Below are 26,785 nucleotides of genomic sequence, written 5' to 3' on the forward strand. Positions count from 1 at the left end.
TGATAAATTGTCAGAAATAGGGTACTACGTTGGCCTGATTACAAAGGGGAAATAAGTATTTGATCCCTTGCTGATTTTGTAAGTTTGCCCACTGACAAAGACATGAACAGTCTATAATTTTAAGGGTAGGTTAATTTTAACATTGAGAGATAGAATATCAAAAATAAAATCCAGAAAATCACATTGTATAAATTACATAAATTTATTTGCATTTTGCAGCGAGAAATAAGTATTTGATCCCCTACCAACCATTAAGAGTTCTGGCGTCTACAGACCAGTTAGATGCTCCTAATCAACTCGTTATCTGCATCAAAGACAGCTACAGTATCTTATATAGTCACCTTTATAAAACACTCCTGTCCACAGGCTCAATTAATCAGTCAGACTCTAACCTCTACAACATGGGCAAGACCAAACAGCTTTATAAGGATGTCAGGGACAAGATCATAGACCCACACAAAGCTGGAATGGGCTACAAAACCATAAATAAGATGCTGGGTGAGAAGGAGACAACTGTTGGTGCAATAGTAAGAAAATGGAAGAAATATAAAATGACTGTCAATCGACATCAATCTGGGGCACCATGCAACATCTCACCTCGTGGCTTATCCTTGATCATAAGGAAGGTGAGAGATGAGCCTAAAACCCACACGGAGGGGAACTTGTTAATGATCTCAAGGCAGCTGGGACCACAGACACCAAGAAAACCATTGGTAACACATTACGCCACAAAGGTTTAAAATCCTGCAGTACCCGCAAGGTCCCCCTGCTCAAGAAGGCACATGTGCAGGCCTGTCTGAAGTTTACCAATGAACACCTGGAAGATTCTGTGAGATGCTGTGGTCAGATGAGACAAAAATTGAGGTCTTTGGCATGAACTCAACTCCCCGTGTTTGGAGGAAGATAAATGCTGCTTATGACCCAAAGAACACCATCCCCACTGTCAAGCATGCAGGTGGAAACATTATGTTTTGGGGTGTTTCTCTGCTAAGGGCACAGGACTACTTCACCGCATCAATGGGAGAATGGATGGAGCCCTGTACCGTAAAATCCTGAGTGACATCCTCCTTCCCACCGCCAGGACATTAAAAATTGGTCATGGTTGGGTCTTCCAGCAAGACAATGACCCAAAACATGTCGCCAGGGCAACAAAGGAGTGGCTCAAAAATAAGCACATTAAGGTCATGGAGTGGCCTAGCCAGTGTCCAGACCTTAATCCCATAGAAAACTTATGGAAGGAGTTGAAGCTCCGAGTTGCCAAGAGACAGCCTCAAAATCTTAATGATTTAGAGATTACCTGCAAAGAAGAGTGGAGTATTTAGTGATTTACTTGCTCATTTTTCTTTTTATGTGGGTTATTTTTGGGTTTTGTGTGTGAAATGGCCATAGTGTGAACATGCTCTCACACTTTGCTTCTACACCAGCTTATAGCCCGGCTCATTTCTTTTGCTTTTAGCACAAATAGCCACATATTCTGGGGTGTGGGTGAACGGGGGGACTAAAGTACATTTGTGCATACATTTTTCATCATCTTAATAACGACATCACAATGACAAACAAAAACAAACAAAACGCGTAAATACATAATATAGACTAAAAAATAAGGCGCAAATGAAAAACAGGTGCACACACCACAAACTAGATAAAAAAAGATGAAAATGTGATAATGAATTGTCTCTTGTTTTTGCCAGTAACACATTTTTATAGAGGGTTTTTTAGAATTCGGGAACTAAAGTCTATTTGTTCTGTAAAGAAAAGTTCTTCAACGTTGCGTTTCTTCTTCTTCCCTTTGGATGGAATGTGAAGTCTGCAGACGATCTGAGTGACGTTTTGAGCAGAGAAAAATCCCATTAAATGTAAAGTTCACCAAAATGTTTTAGTCCAACGTCCAAGTAAAAAAGATGAGAAGATTAAGTATTTTTTTCAACTGCTAGGCATACAGGGTGTACAACTAAGATACAATGTGTAAAAGAAATGTAACAAAATAAAACAAGTCTGTGTTGTACAGAGAGACAGTGCATTATATAGCAACCTTATCTCCTTGGCAGGGGCATTCATTGCCACTACTCCCTGATCCTCTGGGGAGGGGACTGCTGCACTGGTTCTCTCCGCCCACGAGCATCAGTGAGATCGCCTGGGCCTTATTTTTGCCAGCACCTCATAGCAACTGTATGGTCTGCTTCAATGCTATGTACTGTATGCCCTATTTTGACACTTAGGAGATATCATTGGATTATTCACAGAGGAAAAAAATCACCATATACCATAAATTACAGACCAGAGGCGTAATCACAATTTAGACCACTGTCTTTAATAACAACCCAGAACTGCTACAGTGCAGAGACACTTTTTTTCTTTTGTAATATCAATATTTTATTATTTATTTACTCTGCCTTTCTCATATAGCGTCATCATATTCGTCAGCGCTTTACAGACATCATCACTGTCCCCAACAGTATGTCTTTGGAGTGTAGGAGGAAACCGGAGAACCCAAAGGAAACCCACGCAAACACGGGGAGAACATACAAACTCTCTGCAGATGTTGTCCAAGGTGGGTTTTGAGCCCAGGACGCAAGTGCTGCAAGGCTACAGTGCTAACCACTGAGCCATGTGCAATTAAGATTACACTTCACAAACTGCAAGGAATGTTGAGATTTTAGCTTCAGGTTTTCTTAAAATCTCGAGAATTTAGAATGCAGCTATGCATTATATTACATGCTGCAACTCTATATCAGTACAGAATAAGAAATGTAATGTATGTACAGAGTGACTGCACCAGCAGAATAGTGAGTGCAGCTCTGGGGTATAATACAGGATGTAACTCAGGATCAGTAATGTAATGTATGTACACAGTGACTGCACCAGCAGAATAGTGAGTGCAGCTCTGGAGTATAATACAGGAGGTAACTCAGGATCAGTAATGTAATGTACTGTATGTACACAGTGACTGCACCAGCAGAATAGTGAGTGCAGCTCTGGGGTATAATACAGGATGTAACTCAGGACCAGTAATGTAATGTATGCACACAGTGTGTCACGCCGTTTATGGTGATAAAGGGGCAGGACAGCGTACTGGGACCCGCACCTGTCCCTAACTCTATAAAGAGGCCCTGGCTTTCCCTTATCTCAGGGGTACCTATAATGGTTAGGAGGCCTGAGCCGCCAGCGTATCCCTGTCTCCAGTGCAGGCCCTCTCAGTGGCCCCCTCTCCCCCCCACAGGGAGGAGGACTGCACCAGTGTATTAATATGACAAATAAACAGGGTATGCAGACAAGGTAACTAAAATCTCAAACTCACCAAATGCTCACACAGCCACAGAGGAAACACAGAGAAGGGAAGAGGGGGGAAAAAAACTAGGAAGGGAAAGAGGTTTAACATGCAACCAAAACAGCAGACATCAATCTCTGTAGATAAACCGCCAACACCACGCTCCTTCCCACTTCAAGCCAGGCAGCAGAACTGATCACTGACAACAGTTGTAGTCAAAGCTGAGTCTATATATGAGAGGAGATTACAAAAACCAATTCAGCTGAGAGACCACGCTCTCAGCAACTTCAGCAACTAGGTTTAACTCCTGCCCTGCTGGCACAAGACAGCCAGGTCAGAATTCAGGAGAAGAGCTTCTGTTCATCGTGTGTGAATGAGGCCCAGAGTGCTGCGGTTCTCTGGAACCTCTCTGTCGCGGTAGCCCCGTGACACAGTGACTGCACCAGCAGAATAGTGAGTGCAGCTCTGGAGTATAATACAGGATATAACTCAGGATCAGTAATGTAATGTATGTACACAGTGACTGCACCAGCAGAATAGTGAGTGCAACTCTGGAGTATAATACAGGATGCAACTCAGGATCAGTAATGTAATGTATGTATACAGTGACTGCACCAGCAGAATAGTGAGTGCAACTCTGGAGTATAATACAGGATGTAACTCAGGATCAGTAATGTAATGTATGTACACAGTGACTGCACCAGCAGAAAAGTGAGTGCAGCTCTGGAGTATATACAGGATGTAACTCAGGATTAGTAATGTAATGTATGTACACAGTGACTGCACCAGCAGAATAGTGAGTGCAGCTCTGCTCAGCTGCTGCTCATTGTGCTAATTGTGGGTGCGGTCGCTGCTGAACCTGCAGTGTGCTCCTGAGCTCCAGAGAACCACCATCTCTCCACCTGGGGACCTGCTTTCTCTCTTACCCAGGGAGGGAGTGGGTTTCCTGGGATGAGTGAGGGAGCCAAGTCCCAGGCTTCTGCTTCCCGGACCAGGCTGGCGGGGGGCAGAAGGAACCAGCAACCAGCCTGCACATCAGAGGATTCGGGGGTGAGACGCTCCACCAGGAGTCGCAGCAATGTGGCTCCTACTCCCCCCAGGTCTGCAGAGACCCAGAGAAGCCGCAAGGCTTCCATGGAGGAGAAGCCTGCTAGTATGCAAGATGGCGGCCCTTCTGGAGGAAAGCTGAGTGCTCACGGAGGTGAGGCCGACCTCACCGAGGAGGGTTGGGCGCTGCAGGGTCCCCAGGAGTCTGTGACCACCTATGCCTCCCGGGTCATGAGCCACCTCCGTGAGTATGAAGATGCTAGCAAGAGACTGATGAGACTCCGGGAGGAGCTGCGCTGCACAAGCAACAAAGCTGCAAGTTCCTCCAAACCGAGGAAGAATCAGCTCCAGGCGGAGGTAAGGAGACTGAAAGTGGACATCAATGAGCTTGAAGTCAGAAAAGCTTTCATAAGAGAAAAAAGTGGACCGTTTAAGGAAAAACTTATTAATGAAGATCGATTCAGGGAAATGGCTGATAACAGAGAGCAAAGGCAGATGGGGCTGCAGCCTGAGTGCCAGGTGGATGATGATGATGATGAGGAGGAGGATGACCAGCAGAAAGCTCCACCTGGCAGCCCTCTTAGTCACTCAGAGGCCACATGCAGCGAGCTCCCTGCTGGACAGGCGACGATGACATCTCGTCGCAGTTCTGCTGGCTCTGGGGAGGACAGTGACATCGGCCAGGGAGGGGCGCTAATGGCAGAGATCAAGCTGCTGGAGTCCCCAGTGTGCCTTCAGAACTTCCATCTTGGTGATGATTTACCAGAGGAGGCACCTGGGGGCCAGAAGAAAAAGGTAAAGAAGATCAAACCTAAGCTGCAGGAAGCGGTAAGCTATGTACAGTGGGGCAAAAAAGTATTTAGTCAGTCAGCAATAGTGCAAGTTCCACCAATTAAAAAGATGAGATGCGTCTGTAATTTACATCATAGGTAGACCTCAACTATGGGAGACAAACTGAGAAAAAAAAATCCAGAAAATCACATTGTCTGTTTTTTTAACAATTTATTTGCATATTATGGTGGAAAATAAGTATTTGGTCAGAAACAAAATTTCATCTCAATACTTTGTAATATATCCTTTATTGGCAATGACAGAGGTCAAACGTTTTCTGTAAGTCTTCACAAGGTTGCCACACACTGTTGTTGGTATGTTGGCCCATTCCTCCATGCAGATCTCCTCTAGAGCAGTGATGTTTTTGGCTTTTCGCTTGGCAACACGGACTTTCAACTCCCTTCAAAGGTTTTCTATAGGGTTGAGATCTGGAGACTGGCTAGGCCACTCCAGGACCTTGAAATGCTTCTTACGAAGCCACTCCTTCGTTGCCCTGGCAGTGTGCTTTGGATCATTGTCATGTTGAAAGACCCAGCCACGTTTCATCTTCAATGCCCTTGCTGATGGAAGGAGGTTTGCACTCAAAATCTCACGATACATGGCCCCATTCATTCTTTCATGTACCCGGATCAGTCGTCCTGGCCCCTTTGCAGAGAAACAGCCCCAAAGCATGATGTTTCCACCACCATGCTTTACAGTAGGTATGGTGTTTGATGGATGCAACTCAGTATTCTTTTTCCTCCAAACACGACAAGTTGTGTTTCTACCAAACAGTTCCAGTTTGGTTTCATCAGACCATAGGACATTCTCCCAAAACTCCTCTGGATCATCCAAATGCTCTCTAGCAAACTTCAGACGGGCCCGGACATGTACTGGCTTAAGCAGTGGGACACGTCTGGCACTGCAGGATCTGAGTCCATGGTGGCGTAGTGTGTTACTTATGGTAGGCCTTGTTACATTGGTCCCAGCTCTCTGCAGTTCATTCACTAGGTCCCCCCGCGTGGTTCTGGGATTTTTGCTCACCGTTCTTGTGATCATTCTGACCCCACGGGGTGGGATTTTGCGTGGAGCCCCAGATCGAGGGAGATTATCAGTGGTCTTGTATGTCTTCCATTTTCTAATTATTGCTCCCACTGTTGATTTCTTCACTCCAAGCTGGTTGGCTATTGCAGATTCAGTCTTCCCAGCCTGGTGCAGGGCTACAATTTTGTTTCTGGTGTCCTTTGACAGCTCTTTGGTCTTCACCATAGTGGAGTTTGGAGTCAGACTGTTTGAGGGTGTGCACAGGTGTCTTTTTATACTGATAACATGTTTAAACAGGTGCCATTACTACAGGTAATGAGTGGAGGAAAGAGGAGACTCTTAAAGAAGAAGTTACAGGTCTGTGAGAGCCAGAAATCTTGATTGTTTGTTTCTGACCAAATACTTATTTTCCACCATAATATGCAAATAAATTGTTAAAAAAACAGACAATGTGATTTTCTGGATTTTTTTTTCTCAGTTTGTCTCCCATAGTTGAGGTCTACCTATGATGTAAATTACAGACGCCTCTCATCTTTTTAAGTGGTGGAACTTGCACTATTGCTGACTGACTAAATACTTTTTTGCCCCACTGTATATGCCCCCCTCCCTGTACCCCCTGAGTCGGCTGCAGGGTCAGCTCGCTGTATAAGCCCCATTGCCCAGCCCAGCCCGGGTTCTGCTGTGGATCCGGTGCAAAGGCGCGGGGAGATTACAGAGCACGGTAATGAGGCGCAGAGCTCCGTCTCTGCTTGTAGTAGCGGGGATGTAGCAGCAGGTGCATCAGCCAAGAGGCTGGACAGTGAGGGCGACCCGGCGGCGGGCAAACGATCAGGCCACGATGCTGTGGTGCACTCCTCAGTGGGAGGGGGGAGCGGCCCAGTGTCGGGGGCAGCTCCGGTAGCCTCGGTGCCCTTGAATGCTGTTGCCGCTGATCACTTAGTTGAGGAGCGGCGGCAGTGTGAGGGGGTTGCTGGGGCTGGGAGTTCCGGTCCTCCTCCCAAAGTCCTGTTCTGTGTTGGCGCTGCTGGTCAACAAGATGCTGACATAAAAGATCAGCGGCGCCCCACAGTGGCGAAAGATCAGCGGCGCCTGGTAACAGTAAAGCAGCGGAAAATATCATCTGATGACGCGGAGGGCACACGTAAGACCAGGGGTGAGGTCACCTCCATTTCTGTGGAGGAGAATCAGCCCCTTGTGCCTGATGATGCGGAGGTCAAAATGTCACCCCCTGTTGTCACTGGTCCAGCAGGAGTGAATGTGGTGGTGGGTATGGATGAGGAAAACTCTGTCTAGTGGTGTGGTTGCTGGTTTGGTAGAGGGTGAGGGGGTTATGGAGGTGGGTAATAGTGATGCTGTTGGTGTGGATGTGGTCACTGGTCCGGTTGCCCCCCCGGTGGTGGCAGCGCCTGTCAGGAGTTATGCCGCTGTCACCTCCGGGGGAAATAGGGCATCCTCCTCATCTCCGGGCTCTGGGGACGGCATGTTGCAACGGCATCTCCTGGAGGCTCTAAAGAAGGGGGAAAGATCACTAATGGTAGAGGGTCGAGAGGTTGATCTATCCTTCTGGATAGAGAGGCATGGCCTCGGGGCCTTCCGAGAGTAAAGAGGGGGGGATACAGTGTGGTCCCTCCCAACAGCCGGGCCGGGTAGTGTGCGTAGGAATGTGGTCCGTCTTCAGTGGGGGGGAATGATGCATGTCCTCCAAGGTCTAAAGTTGTGGAGCTCCTGCTGAGGATGGGCTTCAGTGCGATTGACATCTACGCCTTGATACATCCCTATTCCACACCTAATTTTGATGTCAGCTTTGTTCGGCCAGAGGGGCTGGAGCTCTTCTGGTCGAACTATGAGTTGGCAAAAAATTAGCCCGGCTGGCGAGACTTTGCCGTTCAGGTGGTGTCTCGCCAAAATCAAGTCAAGAAAGTGACCGTGATGACTTGTAACGAGTCACTTTCTTGTTATGACATCATGACGTGGCTTAGCCGGTATGGAGAGGTGGTAGAAATGCCAAAGAAAAACCGTGACGAGTTTGGTATCTGGTCAGGGGCCTGGACGTTTATGGTAAAACTTAAGCGTTCAGGTGGTACGGTTGCCCACATACCATCATCTGCCTTCCTGGGTAGGGATCGTATCCTGGTCTTCTACCAGGGGCAACCGAAGCTCTGCCACAAGTGCGGCGACCCCACACACTTCAGCGCAAACTGCACTGTGCAGAAGTGTGCACTGTGTGGGGATATCGGCCATCTTGCTGCATCTTGTGTGGAGATTAGGTGTCACCTGTGTGGTGACTTGGGTCACCCATTCAGCCGTTGTCCTCGCTCCTTCGCTAATGCAGTCGTGACCCCGGTGGGAGAAAGCCGTGAGGCTGATTCTGCTGGGGAAGGGACTAGCAGGGGTGAAGGAGCTGAGGGGCCAAGGAAGAAAAGCAATAAAAAGACGCCAGCCCAGCTAAGGCGTCTAGACAAGCGCAGACAGGATAGGGAGCTGGGCGAGCCTCGTACTACTGGGGCGGCCCCTGTTCTGGATGCCAGTCTTGCTGCTGAGGCCCCGAGGGATGATGAGTTGGATGAGGAGGTCAGGAGGATCCACAGGGAGGAAAGTGCCACTGCCTCAGAGTCCTCCCATTATGAAAGTATGGATGAGGATAATAGGCAGTGGCTAGAGGACAAGCGTAAGCTCGGCACCAAAAAGAAGAGAAAGAAGGGAGATAAAACATCTTCTCCCGCTCTGACCAAGGTACCTAAGGAAGGAAAAACCGACTCCCCTCTGGTTGGTCTTTCCAACCGGTTCCAAGCCCTTGAAAACATCTCTTCCTCTGAGGAGGAAGCTGAGGGTGAGGTTCTGGCTTCGGCGGGGCTCACAGGGGACGCCGAGTCTCCTCCTTCTGGGAATGTAAGATCCTTGGAGGGAGGGACTGGCCCAGAGTCCGGAGACGAGGACCAAAAAAATAAAAAACACGTGGGAATGGATACTTCATTGTCATTAAAGAGGGGGAAGGATTCCTCCTCTGAGGCAGAGGATAAGGGGAGTGGGAAAAAGAAAGCCATCTAACTCAATCACCAATGATGGCGGTACCCACTCCGTTGACGCTGGCGTCCATTAATGTCGCCAGCATAAAGTCAAATACAGCTAGATTTGCGGCCTTTGATTTTCTCAGCCGGGTTGAAGCTGACATTTTCTTTTTGCAAGAGACCAGGCTGCCAAACATGGCAGATGTGTTTAAAGCTAAGAGGGAGTGGAGACTCGGGCCCTCCTATTGGTCTCTTGCGGCCGAGCCGTATAGCGGAGTGGCGGTCCTTTTTACCGCACCGGTGGAATGCCGACGGGTTATTGAGTTAGAAATGGGGAGGTGCCTGATCTTAGATGTCCTCATGAAGGGACAAGAGCTCCGGCTCATTAACATCTATGGTCCCCAATCTAAGTGGGACCGGAAGTGTCTCTTTATGAGGATCAAGCCCTACCTTTTTACAAGTCGGCAGGTTGTCTTTGGAGGGGACTTCAATGCTGTCACGAGGCCCCGAGATAGAGGAGGTTCCAGAGACAAGCTGACTTATGATAGCGTCGCCCTTAATAGTATAGCTAGTGAGGCTCGCCTGGTGGATGTCCACATTCGGCACACCCCAGGCCACGAGGGGTTCACCTATCATAGAGGTAACTGTTGGTCCAGAATAGATAGGTTTTATTTAAAGGAGGAAGCTGTCTCTTCAGCAGTGTCTGTTGTTGAGGTGGAGTTCTCCGACCACTATTTAATTTTGTTTTCTCTGAATGTTACAGAGACCCTCCGGATGGGAAGAGGCTTTTGGAGGCTCAATTCATCTCTCTTGGAAGAAGCGGAGATAAGACAGTCCTTTGAGGATTTTCTTCAGAGCCAGGTACCATTACTGGATCTTTGTAGTAGTAAGTCAGAGTGGTGGGAGATGTTCAAGGAAAGGGTGGCGAGATTCTTCCGCCAGCTCTCGAGCCTCAGGAGTCTGAGCAGGTACCGCCTGTATCAGGGTCTGAGGAGGAAACTCGAGTATCTTGTCTCAACTGGAGGTAGCCGCGAGGAGATCTCCAGAGTGAAATCTTTGCTTATGAGGTGTCAGTACGATAGACACGCATCTTTGGTTTTTGAGAGGGATTACGGGAAGTACCGCTCACCCGACCCTTACAGAAACTGCAAGATGTCAGTGAATAGTAAAGTGGTTACAGGACTGGTCGACACTACGGGGTCCCTGAGGCGATCCAGATCAGGGATCCTGGAGGTTGTCAGATCCTTCTACTCGCACCTCTTGGGGAAGAGTGATCTTGATTGGGATGAGATGTCGGCTTTCCTGGCTGAAGCTGTCCCCGAACCAGGGGTAGACCCCTCTCTTGACGTTTTGACAGAAATGATCAGGGAAGAGGAAGTTCAGTTGGCGATTGAAGGGCTTGCCCCCAAAAAATCGCCTGGTCCAGATGGCTTAACATCTGAATTCTATAAGACCTTTAAGGACGTTTTGGTTCCCCTCTTGACTGAGGTATTCAATGAGTGTCTTTCCTCGGGCACTCTGCCGAAGTCAATGAGGAGGTCTGCTCTGATCATCTTGTCAAAGGGTAAGGACCCGTCTTGCATTGAGAACTGGCGTCCCATAGCGCTTCTCAATGCAGACAGGAAGGTTCTGGCAAAGGTGCTGTTTAATCGGCTGGTGAAATTTGCACCCCGACTCCTTTCGGGGGCCCAGCATTGCTCTGTTCCAGGCCGCAGCACATTTAGTGCTGTGCTCTGTGTCCGAGAGGCAGTGGAGCAGGGTAGGGCTGGTCACTGGAAGGGGTACATGCTGTCACTGGACCAGGCAAAAGCGTTTGATCGGGTTAATCATGAGTACCTCTGGTCCGTCCTTCTGAGATATGGCCTGCCGGGGGGGTTTGTTGATTGGCTTAAGACCTTGTACAGTGGGGCAGAGAGTTTCCCGCTTGTGAATGGTTGGATTGGCAGCTCTTTTGATGTTGGGTCCGGTGTTCGCCAGGGTTGTCCCTTGAGCCCGCTGCTGTATGTGTTTGCGATTGACCCTCTTCTTAGGAGGGTGGAGCGTGGACCGTTGGCCGGGATTGGGATGGACCAGGCAGCACCGGAAGCCACTCTGAGGGTGGTGGCGTATGCTGATGATGTCACTGTGTTTGTTTCCTCTCATGAGGAGGCAGGGTGGCTGATGTCAGAGGTAGATCGCTACTCGGAGGCATCCGGGTCCAAGATCAACCGGGATAAGTGTGAGAGTCTCTGGCTGGGAGGAGGAGATCCTGGTTTTGATCTCCCGGACACCCTTCCAGGACCCAAAGTCTCTGCAAAAGTCCTTGGCATCGAATTTGGCCAGGGGGATTACCCCAAACAAAATTGGGACAGCAGGCTAGAGATCGCCACTCAGAAGGTGAACCAATGGAAGGGTTGGTCTTTGACCCTAAGGGAAAGGGTAAACCTGATCAAAACTTACCTGCTCCCTTTACTGATTTATCTGGGCAGTGTATGCATCTTGCCGGAATCTCTCTGGACTCGGGTCTACAGTTTGTTCTTCCAACTGTTATGGGGGAATAGACTGAACCTGGTCAAGAGGGAGGTTACTTACCGTACGAGGAGACTAGGAGGGTTGGGTATGGTCAACCCTGTGGTATTCCTTGTGGATACCTTCATTAAGATCAATATCGCAAACCTCTGGAAAGAGAGGGCTCCTCCGTGGGTATTCTCCTGTAGGGGATGGTTTCAGCCTTTCTTCCAGGAATGGGAGACAGGAGGGCAAGTGAAGGATCTTCGCACACCGCATGGACATCTTCCGGCTTACGCTACCTTGGTTCTGAAGGTAATTCGTCGGTGGGGTCTGGGAATGTGGGAGATCAGGACTCTGCCAAGGAAACTCCTTGACAATAGGGTTCTGTTGACCCATTTCCAGAGGCCTCTGGCGCTCAGGGACTGCCCAAGTCGGGATCTTGGGGTGGGTCTGCATCTTTTGAATTCTATCAGGATCCCCTCGAAGTTTTGGGACTTGGCTTGGCGCTGCTTCCATGGGAAACTGTGTGTGAGGGACAATCTGAAGTGTAGGAGCTCTGAGGACCGGAATTGTCCTCGGGAGCATTGTGGTACCTTGCTGGAAAACATGGACCACTTCCTGCTTCATTGTCCCTTCAACACAGAGGTGTACAACAGGGTGGGCGCCTTCATTGGCTGGTCTCGGCTGGCCGGTCTCTCCTATGCGGAATGGGCCTATGGAGCATTCGGAGACCTTGGTGGTCGGGACCGCTGCACCTTATTTCTAGTTAGCGCAGTGGTTAGGTATCACACGTGGAACGCACGGTGCTTAGTATCGACGCAACGAAAAATCCTCCCAGTGGAAGATGTGTTTAGGACCATACTCGGTGACCTGGTGAAGGTGCGCTCTCTGGAGTATGGGAGACTGGGCGCACGGAGGGCCGCTCTCCTCTGGAGGGGCTTTTCTTTTAGTGTGCCTTAGTCTGGTCATCTCCTTTCCTGGTGGTGGGCTGATGCTGACACTGTAGATTTTTGTTTTGTTTGATCATTATACAGTGATGTAGGGCTGCAGGCGCCGAACTTGGGCTTCGTGATTTGTAATTATTGTGGTGTGTGCTGCTGTATATAATGTATATATTGTATATAGGGATATAGAATTGGGTGTAGGTGTTAGGTTGGGTGGTGGGAAAAGGGGGGAGGTGGGATTATCTTGTGGGACTATAGGACACTGGGTTGTTTGGAGGAAAACTGGCACTGCCTGATCTGGCCTATGGACGTTGGACCTGGACTGAGGCATGAGACGCAGGACCAGCTCTCAAGTCAGTGCGGGGGGTTGGGAATGAAGGATAGCTTAATATTGTATATATTTGTGTAATTTGTAGTTATTTTATTTAAAACTAAAAAAAAAAAAAAAAAAAAAAGTTCATGTATATAGTTTTTGTTTGCCATTGTTTATTTTATTTGTTATTATTATTTTGTTTGGTGACCGGACCAGAAGGTCAAAGTAGTTATTCTGTATATACTGTATAATATGTGTGAGAGGAGAGAATGAGCGGCTGGACCAGTGTTCAGTATACTGATTATTTTCTGGCTAATATTTTTGTTATGTTTTCTGCTATTATTATTGTTATGTTTTTCATTTTTATAATAAAAGATCTACAGGATGTAACTCAGGATCAGTAATGTAATGTATGTATACAGTGACTGCACCAGCAGAATAGTGAGTGCAGCTCTGGAGTATAATACAGGATGTAACTCGGGATCAGTAATGTAATGTATGTATACAGTGACTGCACCAGCAGAATAGTGAGTGCAGCTCTGGGGTATAATACAGGATGTAACTCAGGATCAGTAATGTAATGTATGTACACAGTGACTGCACCAGCAGAATAGTGAGTGCAGCTCTGGAGTATAATACAGGATGTAACTCGGGATCAGTAATGTAATGTATGTACACAGTGACTGCACCAGAAGAATAGTGAGTGCAGCTCTGGGGTATAATACAGTATGTAACTCAGGATCAGTAATGTAATGTATGTACACAGTGACTGCACCAGCAGAATAGTGAGTGCAACTCTGGAGTATAATACAGGATGTAACTCAGGATCAGTAATGTAATGTATGTACACAGTGACTGCACCAGCAGAATAGTGAGTGCAACTCTGGAGTATAATACAGGATGCAACTCAGGATCAGTAATGCAATGTATGTACACAGCGACTGCACCAGCAGAATAGTGAGTGCAGCTCTGGGGTATAATACAGTATGTAACTCAGGATCAGTAAAGTAATGTATGTATACAGTGACTGCACCAGCAGAATAGTGAGTGCAGCTCTGGAGAATAATACAGGATGCAACTCAGGATCAGTAATGTAATGTATATACACAGTGAATGCAGCAGCCCAATAGTGAGTGCAGCTCTGGAGCACAATACAAGATGTAGCTCAGGAACAGTAATGTACACAGTGACTCAAATATATATATATATATATATATATATATATATATATATATATATATATATATGTATATATATATATATACATATATATATTGTGTTTTATAGTGTAAAATCCGATCACATTTACTTTAATTCAGAAGCTGATGTTGCTCTTTCTATAAGTCGGTGTTAGACAGGAGGTAATAAGATAAATCGCGTTCACACCTCTGAAGCATATGTTTCCAGACTGTATTCCTACGGATAGGTACGTCTCTGGGAGTCAAGCCTCCTGCCTGAAGGGTGATTTTACGGCACATTAAAATTGTTATCAGATTTATGAAGTCATTGTTGCACGCAGGTTCTGGCAGACAAGTCGCACAGTGGGTTCTTGGAGAATGATTTATTCTGCGCTAGTGCCAACATGGACGGTGTCTTGTTTAATGGTTATCCGGACTCCCTCGCTGCGCCGGGAATGGTGCACGGATCTGATTGTCATTTGTGGAGAAGATTTGGTAAAATCCTGGCAATTGCGGCTTTTTTGGTGCGGTAAATATAGACACAAGGACATGTGAAGAGCAAACTCAAGCAAGTGATGTTGTTTCTGTTTGGGGAGTACGGCTTAATTGCTGCTCTTAATGTCCTATTAAGTGACTGAGTAAATTCCAGCTGTGAGCTTGTGATAAATCATTTCATGTTCAGCAAGAGGGACTTTCGCTGAAAAACGAAGAGATCCAGTAGGTTTTTTTTTTTTCTTAGCTGACCAAAGGATTTCTGGAAAGTAATAAAAGTTATGTAGGATTTGTGCTCACAGTAATATATAGGGCGACTATAAAAAGGACATGAGCACCTCCAGGTGACTGATATATGATGGCATGCTGCAAACATAATGCATTCAATAGGAAATAAATATAACTGCCATGTGTTAAAAATATTACCTGTCCTTTCACACAAATTGGCAGAAAAAGCATTGTCTTCCTGCCCTCACCACACAACAAGTCTAAGATGTCTGGGAACTGTCCCAATTTTCATGATGTTTAACTTGCCATACACCTGTTGCAGTGAACAGTTTCTCTTCATTAGTGTTTTGCCAGTGCTATAGGTGCTGGGACTTCCTTTCCCTCCCTTCTGTATGCATTACTCCAAATACTATCCAATGGCTTGCCTGCTTTAAACTGAGAACCCACCTCTCTGCTATGTCTCTCTGATATGCCTCTCTGCTATGAATCTCTGCTGTGCCCCTCTGCTAAGAATCTCTGCTGTGCCTCTCTGCTGTGTTTTTCTGCTATGCCTCTCTGCTGTGCCTCTCTGCTATGAATCTCTGCTGTGCCTCTCTGCTATGAATCTCCACTGTGCCTCTCTGCTATAAATCTCTGCTGTGCCTCTCTGCTATGCCTCTCTGCTATGAATCTCTGCTGTGCCTCTCTGCTATGCATCTCTGCTGTGCCTCTCTACTGTGCCTCTCTGCTATGAATCTCTGCTGTGCCTCTCTGCTATGAATCTCTGCTGTGCTTCTCTGCTATGCCTCTCTGCTATGAATCTCTGCTGTGCCTCTCTACAATGAATCTCTGCTGTGCCTCTCTGCTATGCCTCTCTACAATGAATCTCTGCTATGCCTCTCTGCTATGAATCTCTGCTGTGCCTCTCTGCTATGAATCTCTGCTGTGCTTCTCTGCTATGCCTCTCTGCTATGAATCTCTGCTGTGCCTCTCTGCTATGAATCTCTGCTGTACCTCTCTGCTGTGCCTCTCTACAATGAATCTCTGCTATGCCTCTCTGCTGTGCCTCTGCTATGAATCTGCTGTGCCTCTCTGCTATGAATCTTTGCTGTGCCTCTCTGCTATGACTCTTGCTGTGCCTCTGTGCTATGAATCTCTGCTATGCCTCTCTGCTGTGCCTCTCTGCAATGAATCTCTGCTGTGCCTCTCTGCAATGAATCTCTGCTGTGCCTCTCTACTATGAATCTCTGCTGTGCCTCACTGCCATGCCTCTTTGCTATGAATCTTTGCTATGCCTCTCTGCTATGAATCTCTGCTGTGCCTCACTGCCATGCCTCTTTGCTATGAATCTTTGCTATGCCTCTCTTCTGTGCCTCTCTGCTACGAATCTCTGCTATGCCTCTCTGCTATGAATCTCTGCTGTGCCTCTCTGCTGTGCCTCTCTGCTATGAATCTCTGCTGTGACTCTGCTGTGCCTCTCTGCTATGAATCTCTGCTGTGACTCTCTGCTGTGCCTCTCTGCTATGAATCTCTGCTGTGCCTCTCTGCTATGAATCTCTGCTGTGCCACTCTGCTATGCCTCTCTGCTATGAATCTCTGCTGTGCCGCTCTGCTATGAATCTCTGCTGTGCCTCTCTGCTATGAATCTCTGCTATGAATCTCTGCTGTGCCTCTCTGCTATGAATCTCTGCTGTGCCTCTCTGCTATGAATCTCTGCTGTGCCTCTCTGCTATGAATCTCTGCTATGCCTCTCTGCTGTGCCTCTCTGCTATGAATCTCTGCTGTGCCTCTCTACTATGAATCTCTGCTGTGCCTCTCTTCTGTGACCCTCTGCTATGAATCTCTGCTGTGACTCGCTGCTATGACTCGCTGCTATGAATCTCTGCTGTGACTCTCTGCTGTGCCTCTCTGCTATGAATCTCTGCTGTGCCTCTCTGCTATAAATGTCTGCTGTGCCTCTCTGCTATGAATCTCTGCTGTGCCTCTCTGCTATGAATCTCTGCTGTGCCTCTCTGCTATGAATCTCAGCTGTGCCTCTCTGCTGTGCCTCTCTGCTATGCCTCTCTGCTATGAATCTCTGCTGTGCCTCTCTTCTGTGACCCTCTGCTATGAATCTCTGCTGTGCCTCTCTGCTATGAATCTCTGCTGTGACTCTCTGCTATGAATCTCTGCTGTGACTCTCTGCTGTGCCTCTCTGCTATGAATCTCTGCTGTGCCTCTCTACTATGAATCTCTGCTGTGCCTCTCTGCTATGAATCTCTGCTGTGCCTCTCTGCTATGAATCTCAGCTGTGCCTCTCTGCTGTGCCTCTCTGCTATGCCTCTCTGCTATGAATCTCTGCTGTGCCTCTCTTCTGTGACCCTCTGCTATGAATCTCTGCTGTGCCTCTCTGCTGTGCCTCTCTGCCATGAATCTCTGCTATGAATCTCTGCTGTGCCTCTCTGCTGTGCCTCTCTGCTGTACCCCTCTGCTATGAATCTCTGCTGTGCCTCTCTGCTGTGCCTCTTTGCTATGAATCTCTGCTGTGCCTCTCTGCTGTGTCCCTCTGCTATGAATCTCTGCTGTGCCCCTCTGCTATGAATCTCTGCTGTGCCTCTCTGCTATGCCTCTCTGCTATGAATCTCTGCTGTGACTCTCTGCTATGAATCTCAGCTGTGCCTCTCTGCTGTGCCTCTCTGCTATGAATCTCTGCTGTGCCTCTCTTCTGTGACCCTCTGCTATGAATCTCTGCTGTGCCTCTCTGCTATGAATCTCTGCTGTGCCTCTCTGCTATGAATCTCTGCTATGAATCTCTGCTGTGCCTCTCTGCTATGAATCTCTGTTATGCCTCTCTGCTGTGCCTCTCTGCTGTACCCCTCTGCTATGAATCTCTGCTGTGCCGCTCTGCTGTGCCTCTTTGCTATGAATCTCTGCTGTGCCTCTCTGCTGTGTCCCTCTGCTATGAATCTCTGCTGTGCCTCTCTGCTATGCCTCTCTGCTATGAATCTCTGCTGTGACTCTCTGCTTTGAATCTCTGCTGTGACTCTCTGCTATGAATCTCTGCTGTGACTCTCTGCTGTGCCTCTCTGCTATGAATCTCTGCTGTGGCTCTCTTATGTGACCCTCTGCTATGAATCTCTGCTGTGCCTCTCTGCTATGAATCTCTGCTGTGCCTCTCTGCTATGAATCTCTGTTATGCCTCTCTGCTGTGCCTCTCTGCTGTGCCCCACTGCTATGAATCTCTGCTGTGCCTCTCTGCTGTGTCCCTCTGCTATGAAGCTCTGCTGTGCCCCTCTGCTATGAATCTCTGCTGTGCCTCTCTGATATGCCTCTCTGCTATGCCTCTCTGCTATGAATCTATGTTGTGCCTCTCTGCTGTGCCTCTCTGCTATGAATCTCTGCTGTGCCTCTCTGCTATGCCTGCTATGCCTCTCTGCTATGAATCTCTGCTGTGCCTCTCTGCTATGAATCTCTGCTGTGCCTCTCTGCTATGAATCTCTGCTGTGTCTCTCTGCTATGAATCTATGTTGTGCCTCTCTGCTGTGCCTCTCTGCTATGAATCTCTGCTGTGCCTCTCTGCTATGCCTGCTATGCCTCTCTGTTATGAATCTCTGCTGTGCCTCTCTGCTATGAATCTCTGCTGTGCCTCTCTGCTATGAATCTCTGCTGTGCCTCTCTGATATGCCTCTCTGCTATGCCTCTCTGCTATGAATCTATGTTGTGCCTCTCTGCTGTGCCTCTCTGCTATGAATCTCTGCTGTGCCTCTCTGCTATGAATCTCTGCTGTGCCTCTCTGCTATGAATCTCTGCTGTGTCTCTCTGCTATGAATCTCTGCTGTGCCTCTCTGCTTTGCATCGCCAGTAACTGTACAGATGAATCTGAGCTGCCTCTTATATTTATATAGACTTTCCCAAAAACAGACCTTTTATTTATTTTTTGAGGAAAAAATGTTTTTAAATAAGTTTTATTTTGTTTACTTTTACTTCTTTTGTTTTGTTGTTGTTTTTTTTCTTACTTTCTCTACTCTTCTATTTCCTACAGAACTTCCAGAAAGAGACCGTCAAATTAAAACGCTGAGGACGCTGGTGAAGCAGCTGCCGCCATGTAACCGAGATACCATGAAAGTTCTTTTTGAACACCTGAGAAAGTGAGTTGGAAGTTTTAAGGACATGTTTCTTGTTTGGTGTCTTAACTAACTGGTCCATGACAAATTTGTAAAATATACTCCAGGGAGCATCGCACTCACATACCAAAACGTCTCCTCGGCATCTATCGATCGCTCTACTACCCGGTCTATAAACAGCAGCAGGTTCCAATCAAAGTGTGGCTCGGCTCCATTCCCTCACAGGGCCACACTCTAATTGATCCCTGCTGTGGGCCATTTTGAAGGGAAATGAAAAAATCTACACGTGATTCCTGTAATGATTTTAGTTCCTCTTAAATAAATGTAACCCTCTGTTGTCTGAGAGTTAAAATTCACACTTAAAAAAAAAAAAAATTGGGGAAATGAATGTTTCTCACCAAGTGCTCCATCTGGGGCGTTCCAATGTCTTTTCCAGACCGGTGCCATTCCCTATCGATGTCGTGTCACATCACTTTTTGCTCGTGGTTGATACAGTTGGAGAACAAAATGCGTTCCAAGATACGTCACTCCCTTTTATTCTTATTTATGGTGTTAAATTTGTCATCACATGACATGCTGCATGGTGGGAACTATCTTGGAGATGTTACCTGGCGTTACGCTAACCTATCTGGATATCATGTCCAACCTATGCACCTTATTATTACATAGCTTCTAGATACGATTGTGGCACCTAAGTATTGGCATTCTGTATATATCTTTGACTAATTCATGAATTTATGATGAACTTACACAGAATGAACTCCTGAGGAAGCTATTTTGGGGAAACGGGTTGAGTACAGCATTCTTCGTACTAATTTGAGATTGGGTTGAATATGGTACATTATGTACATTTGGATCAGTTATTTTTCTAATATCGCACTTGTTATTATGAATATTATTACATTTTGTTGCATTACTTTGTCTGTTTGGCCTATAGTTATTTACCCTTTCACTTGACATTTTGGCAAATTGTGGATAAGGATTGGCACACCCCGTTGGTTCCCTGTAACATTTATTTGACCTCTACATGTAATTTTTGACGACTATTTTGGGTTCTACTACATGTTTTTTGCATTAGCCATTATGCTTGGATTGCCTCTAGACAAATAATATGTAAGAGGGGATATTAGGGCAAGTTGACCTTGAGTGGGGCGCCAATAGCATAATTCAGGGTGCCAACCTCCGTGGCTAGGTAGAGCCGACATTAGTCTAGTAATAGGGTAATTTTGGAAAAATTATTATTAGACAAAAATAGGTGAGAAAAAATGTTGCTACCAAAGGTGTCCAAATCCTATAAATGAGAACTGTACTTGAAATGAATTTTGCTTAAATCAACAGTATGGGCAAATCTAAAAAACATAATAAATCTTAACCCAAAAATTTAGGAAACTGAGGCTTCTGATTACACAACCTAGTATATTTAATAATGGGTTGGGAAGGAAGAATAAGAAGCAGAGTTAGAAGCCAGGCAGAAGTAGACATAGAAAGATTGTGTTGAGATTTCTAACAAGTCTTTTACCTCACCCAGTATTGTAGTAGTCACATCTGCACAGTTCAGTGCTGCTGTATAGCATCCTCCATGCTAATGCTGCTGCTTCCCTCTGCATGCAAAGGAATGAAGAGCAGGAGTCACTCGTGTCTGTATGATGTGTATGGGGACATCATGGCAGCTGGTTTCCCATCAGCTCAAAGTCAACTGCAAATTCACAGATAGAAGCTGCAGAAGAGAAAATGTGTGAAATGCAGAATAAATGTGATGCAATGGCCAGAAATAGTGTTATTCCTCATGTAAGACATAGGATAGCTTATTCTGAAAAGTAGCAACTTGTAGTTTCATAGTTTTAAAGGGAACCTGTCTTGAGAGTCATGCTTTTCAAACTACAGGATGATGCAGGATTGATGGGATTTTTTACGTTTATACACTAAGATTTTTCAGAGTGAACATACTTTGAAAAGCTGGGCAGGGACAGTAGAGAGAGACCTGACTAGTCTGATGTGTTCACCAGCTGGCATCTCTCCGCCCCCTACCATTTGATTGACAGGTTTCTCTCTATGTACATACATGCAAGACACCTGTCAATCAATTGGGGTGAGGCAGGAGAAGCACTCCAGGGACAGCATCAGCCTAGTCAGGTCTCTCCTTGGAGTGTTTCCACAAGTAGGAATAAGACTAGTTCTCTGGATCAACAACCCTTCTCCAAAATTTAGTTTTCTTAACCAGTGATATTCTATTTTTCAAGAAAGACATCCAGACACTCCTTGAACCTGTTCTAATAGTAATCTATTATCTCACCACTCTAACCGTAAAGAATCCAAAATATCACTTCTCTAACAGTAAAGAACCCATAATATCACTGCACTAACAGTAAAGAATCCATAATCTCATCACTCTAACCATAAAGAATCCATAATATCACTGCACTAACAGTAAAGAATCCATAATCTCACCGCTCTAACAGTAGAGGATCTATAATCTCACTGGTCTAGCAGTAAGGAATCTATTATATCAATTCTCTAACAGAAGAGGATCTATAACCTCACTGCTCTAACAGTAAAGAATCCATAATCTCACTGCTCTAACAGTAGAGGATCTATAATCTCACTGCTCTAACAGTAAAGAATCCATAATATCACTGCACTAACAGTAAAGAATCCATAATCTCACCACTCTAACAGTAGAGGATCTATAATCTCACTGGTCTAGCAGTAAGGAATCTATTATATCAATGCTCTAGCAGTAAAGAATTCAATATGTCACTGCTCGTACAGTGAATAATCTGTATCCTTCTTTCCTTTAATCATAGTTACAGGACAGTCACATTTGATATGACCAATATCTGCTGATAATTACCAAATATGCTTGAGCACCCGAAGAAAAGTTACTTCTGCATTGTTACATTTCAGTGTAAGCATTTGTATACTACACATATAATTGTATAATGGCAGCGGAATATCTCGGCTTGGTGGCAACATTTTGCAATGTAAACTCTTAGAAATACATATGGCATAAATAAAATATTCAGGTCATCGATAGTGAGATAAGCTAATGGTACTACTGACAGATTAGATGAGGATAAATAAACAGCTCCTGGCTGTACGGAACACTTCACACCTCGCCTGATAATCTGCTATTTTTACTATTACCTCCAGTGCAGGTAAATATGATTTCAGTGTCTGTAAATAGACCGTTTTCAAGCTGATTAGAAAGCTTTATAAAACACTCTTTCGCAGTGCTGTTAACATGTGAAGTCACGCTGTGACATTACTTATCGAGAGTAACATTACCTGGAGGGATTTGGGCTCTTCTGTTTGCAAGACGGGAATTAGAGTGTTGCACAAAATGTCACTGCCTTGACTTTTAAGGAGAAGTATGTGCTATTTATACACAGAACTGGTTACTTGTCAACCTGCAGCGTTATGGTGCAATTTATTTCGAGCAGCTTATGTGTCGCCTCGCTCAGTGCGGTTTCCATGTGATGGCTGATATGGAACTCACCCATAGTCCTTCGACATGTATACTTGGCCTATTAACAACTCTTATATCAGTAAGGGGATTGTCAACTTTTGGGGACTATTTATGTAATTATATACATGTATTTTAGACTGCAAATAATTTTTTTTGCAGTTGGCTTTCACTAAAAATGTTGCCTCGTTTTGCTTTTCTAAACTTTTTTTTCCCTTGCACTTTCAACTTTGATGTGGTTTGTGGCCATAAATCAGCTGAGAAGAGTTAGAAAAAAGACAGGTATAAGAGTTAAAAACTTCCCGTAAGACAGCCATAGTGCGGTGACTGACAGATCCTCAATTAAGTCATTCTGCCGCCAGCTCTAGAAAATACAACAGGCTAGAGAAGGCGAAACCTGCAACCATTTTTTATTAAACCCAATTGGAAAAATTATTTGAGCTCCAATTAAGTAAAAGAAGGCTCAAAACGTGGACAACCCCTTTAAAGAGGCAATTCAGACTCTCTTATGTCATGACTTTGTTGTTGGGTGACTAGGGACCAAGGGCTCCTTCTCTGTACCTAATGCTATGGGGCGCCCTAGCTCACCCAGTTTCCAGGGTTATTTCTGAAGGTGAAGATGCCGGGGCCACGTGCCTTGCCTTATCTCTTGAATCCACCCTCTGTCTGTACCCTTCCCCCACGAAAGAGGGGAGTAGTTGTGCACCATAGTACACCAACCAGACGAACAAGGTAACACGAACAGGGAAAACGGAAAATACGAGGCATACAAATATTCACTCATGTATAACAGAGGAATGCACCGGGGAGTGGAGGATGGGGAAAAACCAAAGTAGGAGAAGAAAGGGAATTATCACACTCACTAAACAAGGCAACAGTCACAGATATACCCACTTGTTCATATAACCACCAACTCCTATCCTCCCAGCCATGCAGCATAAGCTAGCTCTGACATGTGTGTCAGTCAGGACCCAGATTATATAGGGGATAGGAGCGGCTAACCAAGCTCAGCTGAGAGCTCAGACTCCCAGAGCTCCCAACATGGTTGATTAACCCCTGTACTGTCAAAATAAATCTACAGCATTAAAAAAAAGGTGAAGTGCTTCTATATAGTGCAGGACTAATCAGAAGCAATCAGACACTGTGGTCCTCTGGCTCCTCTCTGATGTGGTAACCCTGTGACATCTTACATGTATATTGAGAGGTAAGAGGCCCTGGTGAGGTTGCATCTGTTCCTAAATATCATGCACTCACTCGATGGTGCATGATACCTGCCAGGCAGGCTAAAAACTGTGCAATTGTCCGATGGATGCCACATCAGCAGCACCATTCACTTCCACGTGTATAACTCCTTTCAGATGTCGTTATTCAAGTGGAAGAGAAGGTTCACCAGATTTTTTTTTTTTAATCATAGCAATGCCTCTAAAATGAAAAATGAGGCAACTCTACGAATGTTTTTAATTAAAAATCCCCTATCATTTTGTCATTACAGCTACAAAAGTATTTGTGTCACCATGGTAACAGACAACAAACAAACTCTGCGTAGTCAGATTTTACAGGAAAATCCTTTTCTATCCGTCCTCTTTAGCTTGCTCATATACATTTAAGTATGTTGGGAAGATGAGAGATACAAATGTAAAAAAGTATGGCTACTTGGAAATGCATAAATATGGAATCGCGTGAATCTACATCGGAGATGTAGATACAAAACTCAGGATTTTTTTTCATTTAAATGGATCGGCATGAAAACAACTACCTGCAGCTCTTAAATATGGATTTGTAGGGATGGTTATCTCTGTTCTTATATGATCGTAGATTTTCTAGCCTTGCAAAGATGCAAAAAGGGGTCGTGCTCGCTGATCCAAGGGCAGAGTAAATGTCGAATAATTTTTATTCAGTATTTCAAAAACAAGAATAAACCATTGCCTGAGAATGGCCTTAATGTTATTTAGAGGTAGTTAACATGAGGGCAAAATAAGGATGAAAAACTATTCACTATGCCGGGCAAAATAAGGATGAAAAACTATTCACTATGCCAGTTCCATGGTGACATGCAGTGCATCACGACGACTAGTCACGGTGAAACTGTGAGAATGGCAGGCTCCTGTCTCTCTGCATTGTCCTTCCTTTAGGACAGTGTTCCCCAAGTCCGGTCCTCAAGAGCCACCAACAGGTCATGCTTTCAGGATTTCCTTAGTATTTCACAGTTGATAATTCCATCACCTGTGCAATACTGAGGAAATCCTGAAAACATGACCTGTTGGTGGCTCTTGAGGATCGGAGTTGGGGAACACTGCTTTAGAGCATGGTATCTTCTCCCCAACAAGCACTGTTCTCCTTATCCACACAGATCTGCTTTTGGCAGAACCTGTTTAGTAATATTCAACGTGTCTATTTGTCTGCTGCCTGCCCTGACCTTCACTAGTAATCTCCACCTATGTGGTCCAATGCACTGCCTGAATGATTTCTGTCTTTCACTTTGGTACCTTGTCCCGGCATCTGCTTCCTATCTATATGTTCTTCTTAGAGATTACACTGGAGTTGCAAACTGGGGATTTCCTTTGAAGAAGTTCACACCCTCTTGTTGGATTTAAGGAGGTTCCACCCTCAATCCTTAGTGACTCACAAGGTCCACACAAGGTCCACACCACCAGAATGCCATATTACGCATTTATTTTTCATAGTTCAGAATGAATCGAAGAGATTGGTGCGGAAGATGGCAGAAACTCTTCCCCATTATCTTCTTTTTTTTTAATGAAAATCGCTGAACCCAGATGTATACTTTTGATACACAACGAAAATCCTCCGCCAACCGCGGCATCTGGCTCATTGGCTCGTTCATCAGGCGAGTTGCTGTCGGAGTTTCGCCTCTGCGTGGTCAGCTGATTGCGTGGCACGTATCCTCGTGTTCTATTATCTTCATACAAAATTGTTTTGTTTTTTTTTCTCTGATTCATTTCATCTGTGTTGGGTTCCTCTTTGCTGGCAAATAAGGAGCAGATGTGTTTTCAGAGTTTTATTTAGTCATCAGATCACCCGTAAAAATATGTTTTCAAACATTACAGGCGACATCGTCATGATCTCATTAAATAAGGGCTTTTCCAATCTTTTGTTCTTTTTTTCATTCTCAATTTTTTTTCAAATATTTTTATATAATTTTTACAAGCGTATTTATGGCTTCTTTTTTTATTTAATTACATTTGTAATAATCAATTTCTGTTTTTTTTAATCTAATAATAAAATTATGGGAAAAATACCAGTTAAAAAATACTCTATCAAGAGCATAGTTATTGTGGTGCTAGAAATATTAATTTATTATAAAGTAAGACAAACCTGTACATATATAAAGACCTAATAAAAATTAAAAAAATATATATATTGAATTAACTAAAAATAACATGTTTAAAGTGTATAGTATAATTACATTTTATTACTAGTAGTAATAATGGAGTAGTTAGGCCTGATTCACATGTCAAAAATTCTTGTAGGTGCTCTGAATGTTTTTTTTTTTTCTTTTTACATGTGTACAATCGGTTCACTAATAAAAATTAAAATATGTACAAATTTTAAACAATTTTTGGATGAAAATGTCACATTCAAATCAATGAGATTGGGGGAAAAAATGGACATCACGCAGATGGCACCTGTGTATCGGGTAGGAAAAGTTTGAAAACTTTTCTCTTTTTTTTATCATAAACAACACATTATTGTAAGTCTACACTGATGGCAAAAATGGACAGATAGATTAAAAAAAATGGGTAAAAATTAGATAAAAAAAAACTGATCAGATAAAAAAAAAACCTATTCAAAATCAACATATCTATGAAAAAAAAAAGTGTGAATGAGGCCTTAGGGTAGAATTGGTGACCTATCACAAAGTAAAAATAAAACGCACAAATAATAAATCAAAATAAGGGTATGTGCACACGTCAGGATTTTTTCCTGGCAAAATCCTGAGAATTCTGCCAGAAATCCGCGTGCTTTTTTCGCGCGGAATTTGCGCGTTTTTGCGCGGATTTTTTTTGCGGATTTTTTGCGTTTTTTATTTTTATTTTCCGGAAGGTCCCTTTTGATAGGAAATCTGCAGAAAATCCGGAAAAAGATACAGCATGTCCGGATTTTTTGCGGGATGCGTTTTTTTTGCGGAAAAAAACGCTAACATATGCACAAAAAATGCGGAATGCATTCTAAAAGATAGGATGCATAATGTTAGCATTTTTTTTACCGGATTTATAGCGTTTTTATGGCGAAATTCCGCAAAAAAAAACGCTAAAAATCCTGACGTGTGCACATACCCTAGAAATATGTTTTACTACATATTGGTACTAAAGTTATTTGAAACTCATGACAGTTTTCGGGAAATTAAGCTTTATTTACTATGACCATAACGAAGCATATGCACACAAAATATTTACTGG

The 26,785-nt window shown here is 44.8% G+C and overlaps 1 protein-coding gene across 1 annotated transcript in view; it reads left to right on the forward strand.

Moving 5' to 3' along the window:
- Positions 1-26,785, forward strand: part of ARHGAP15 (Rho GTPase activating protein 15) — a 696,217-nt gene that overhangs the window by 633,714 nt on the left and 35,718 nt on the right. Inside the window, exon 14 of the mRNA XM_069732881.1 lies at positions 18,823-18,928. Coding sequence (XP_069588982.1) covers positions 18,823-18,928 — 106 coding nt within the window. The remainder of the gene's footprint in view (positions 1-18,822; positions 18,929-26,785) is intronic.

Source organism: Ranitomeya imitator, chromosome 7 (assembly GCF_032444005.1).
Source record: "Ranitomeya imitator isolate aRanImi1 chromosome 7, aRanImi1.pri, whole genome shotgun sequence".
NCBI lineage: Eukaryota > Metazoa > Chordata > Amphibia > Anura > Dendrobatidae > Ranitomeya > Ranitomeya imitator.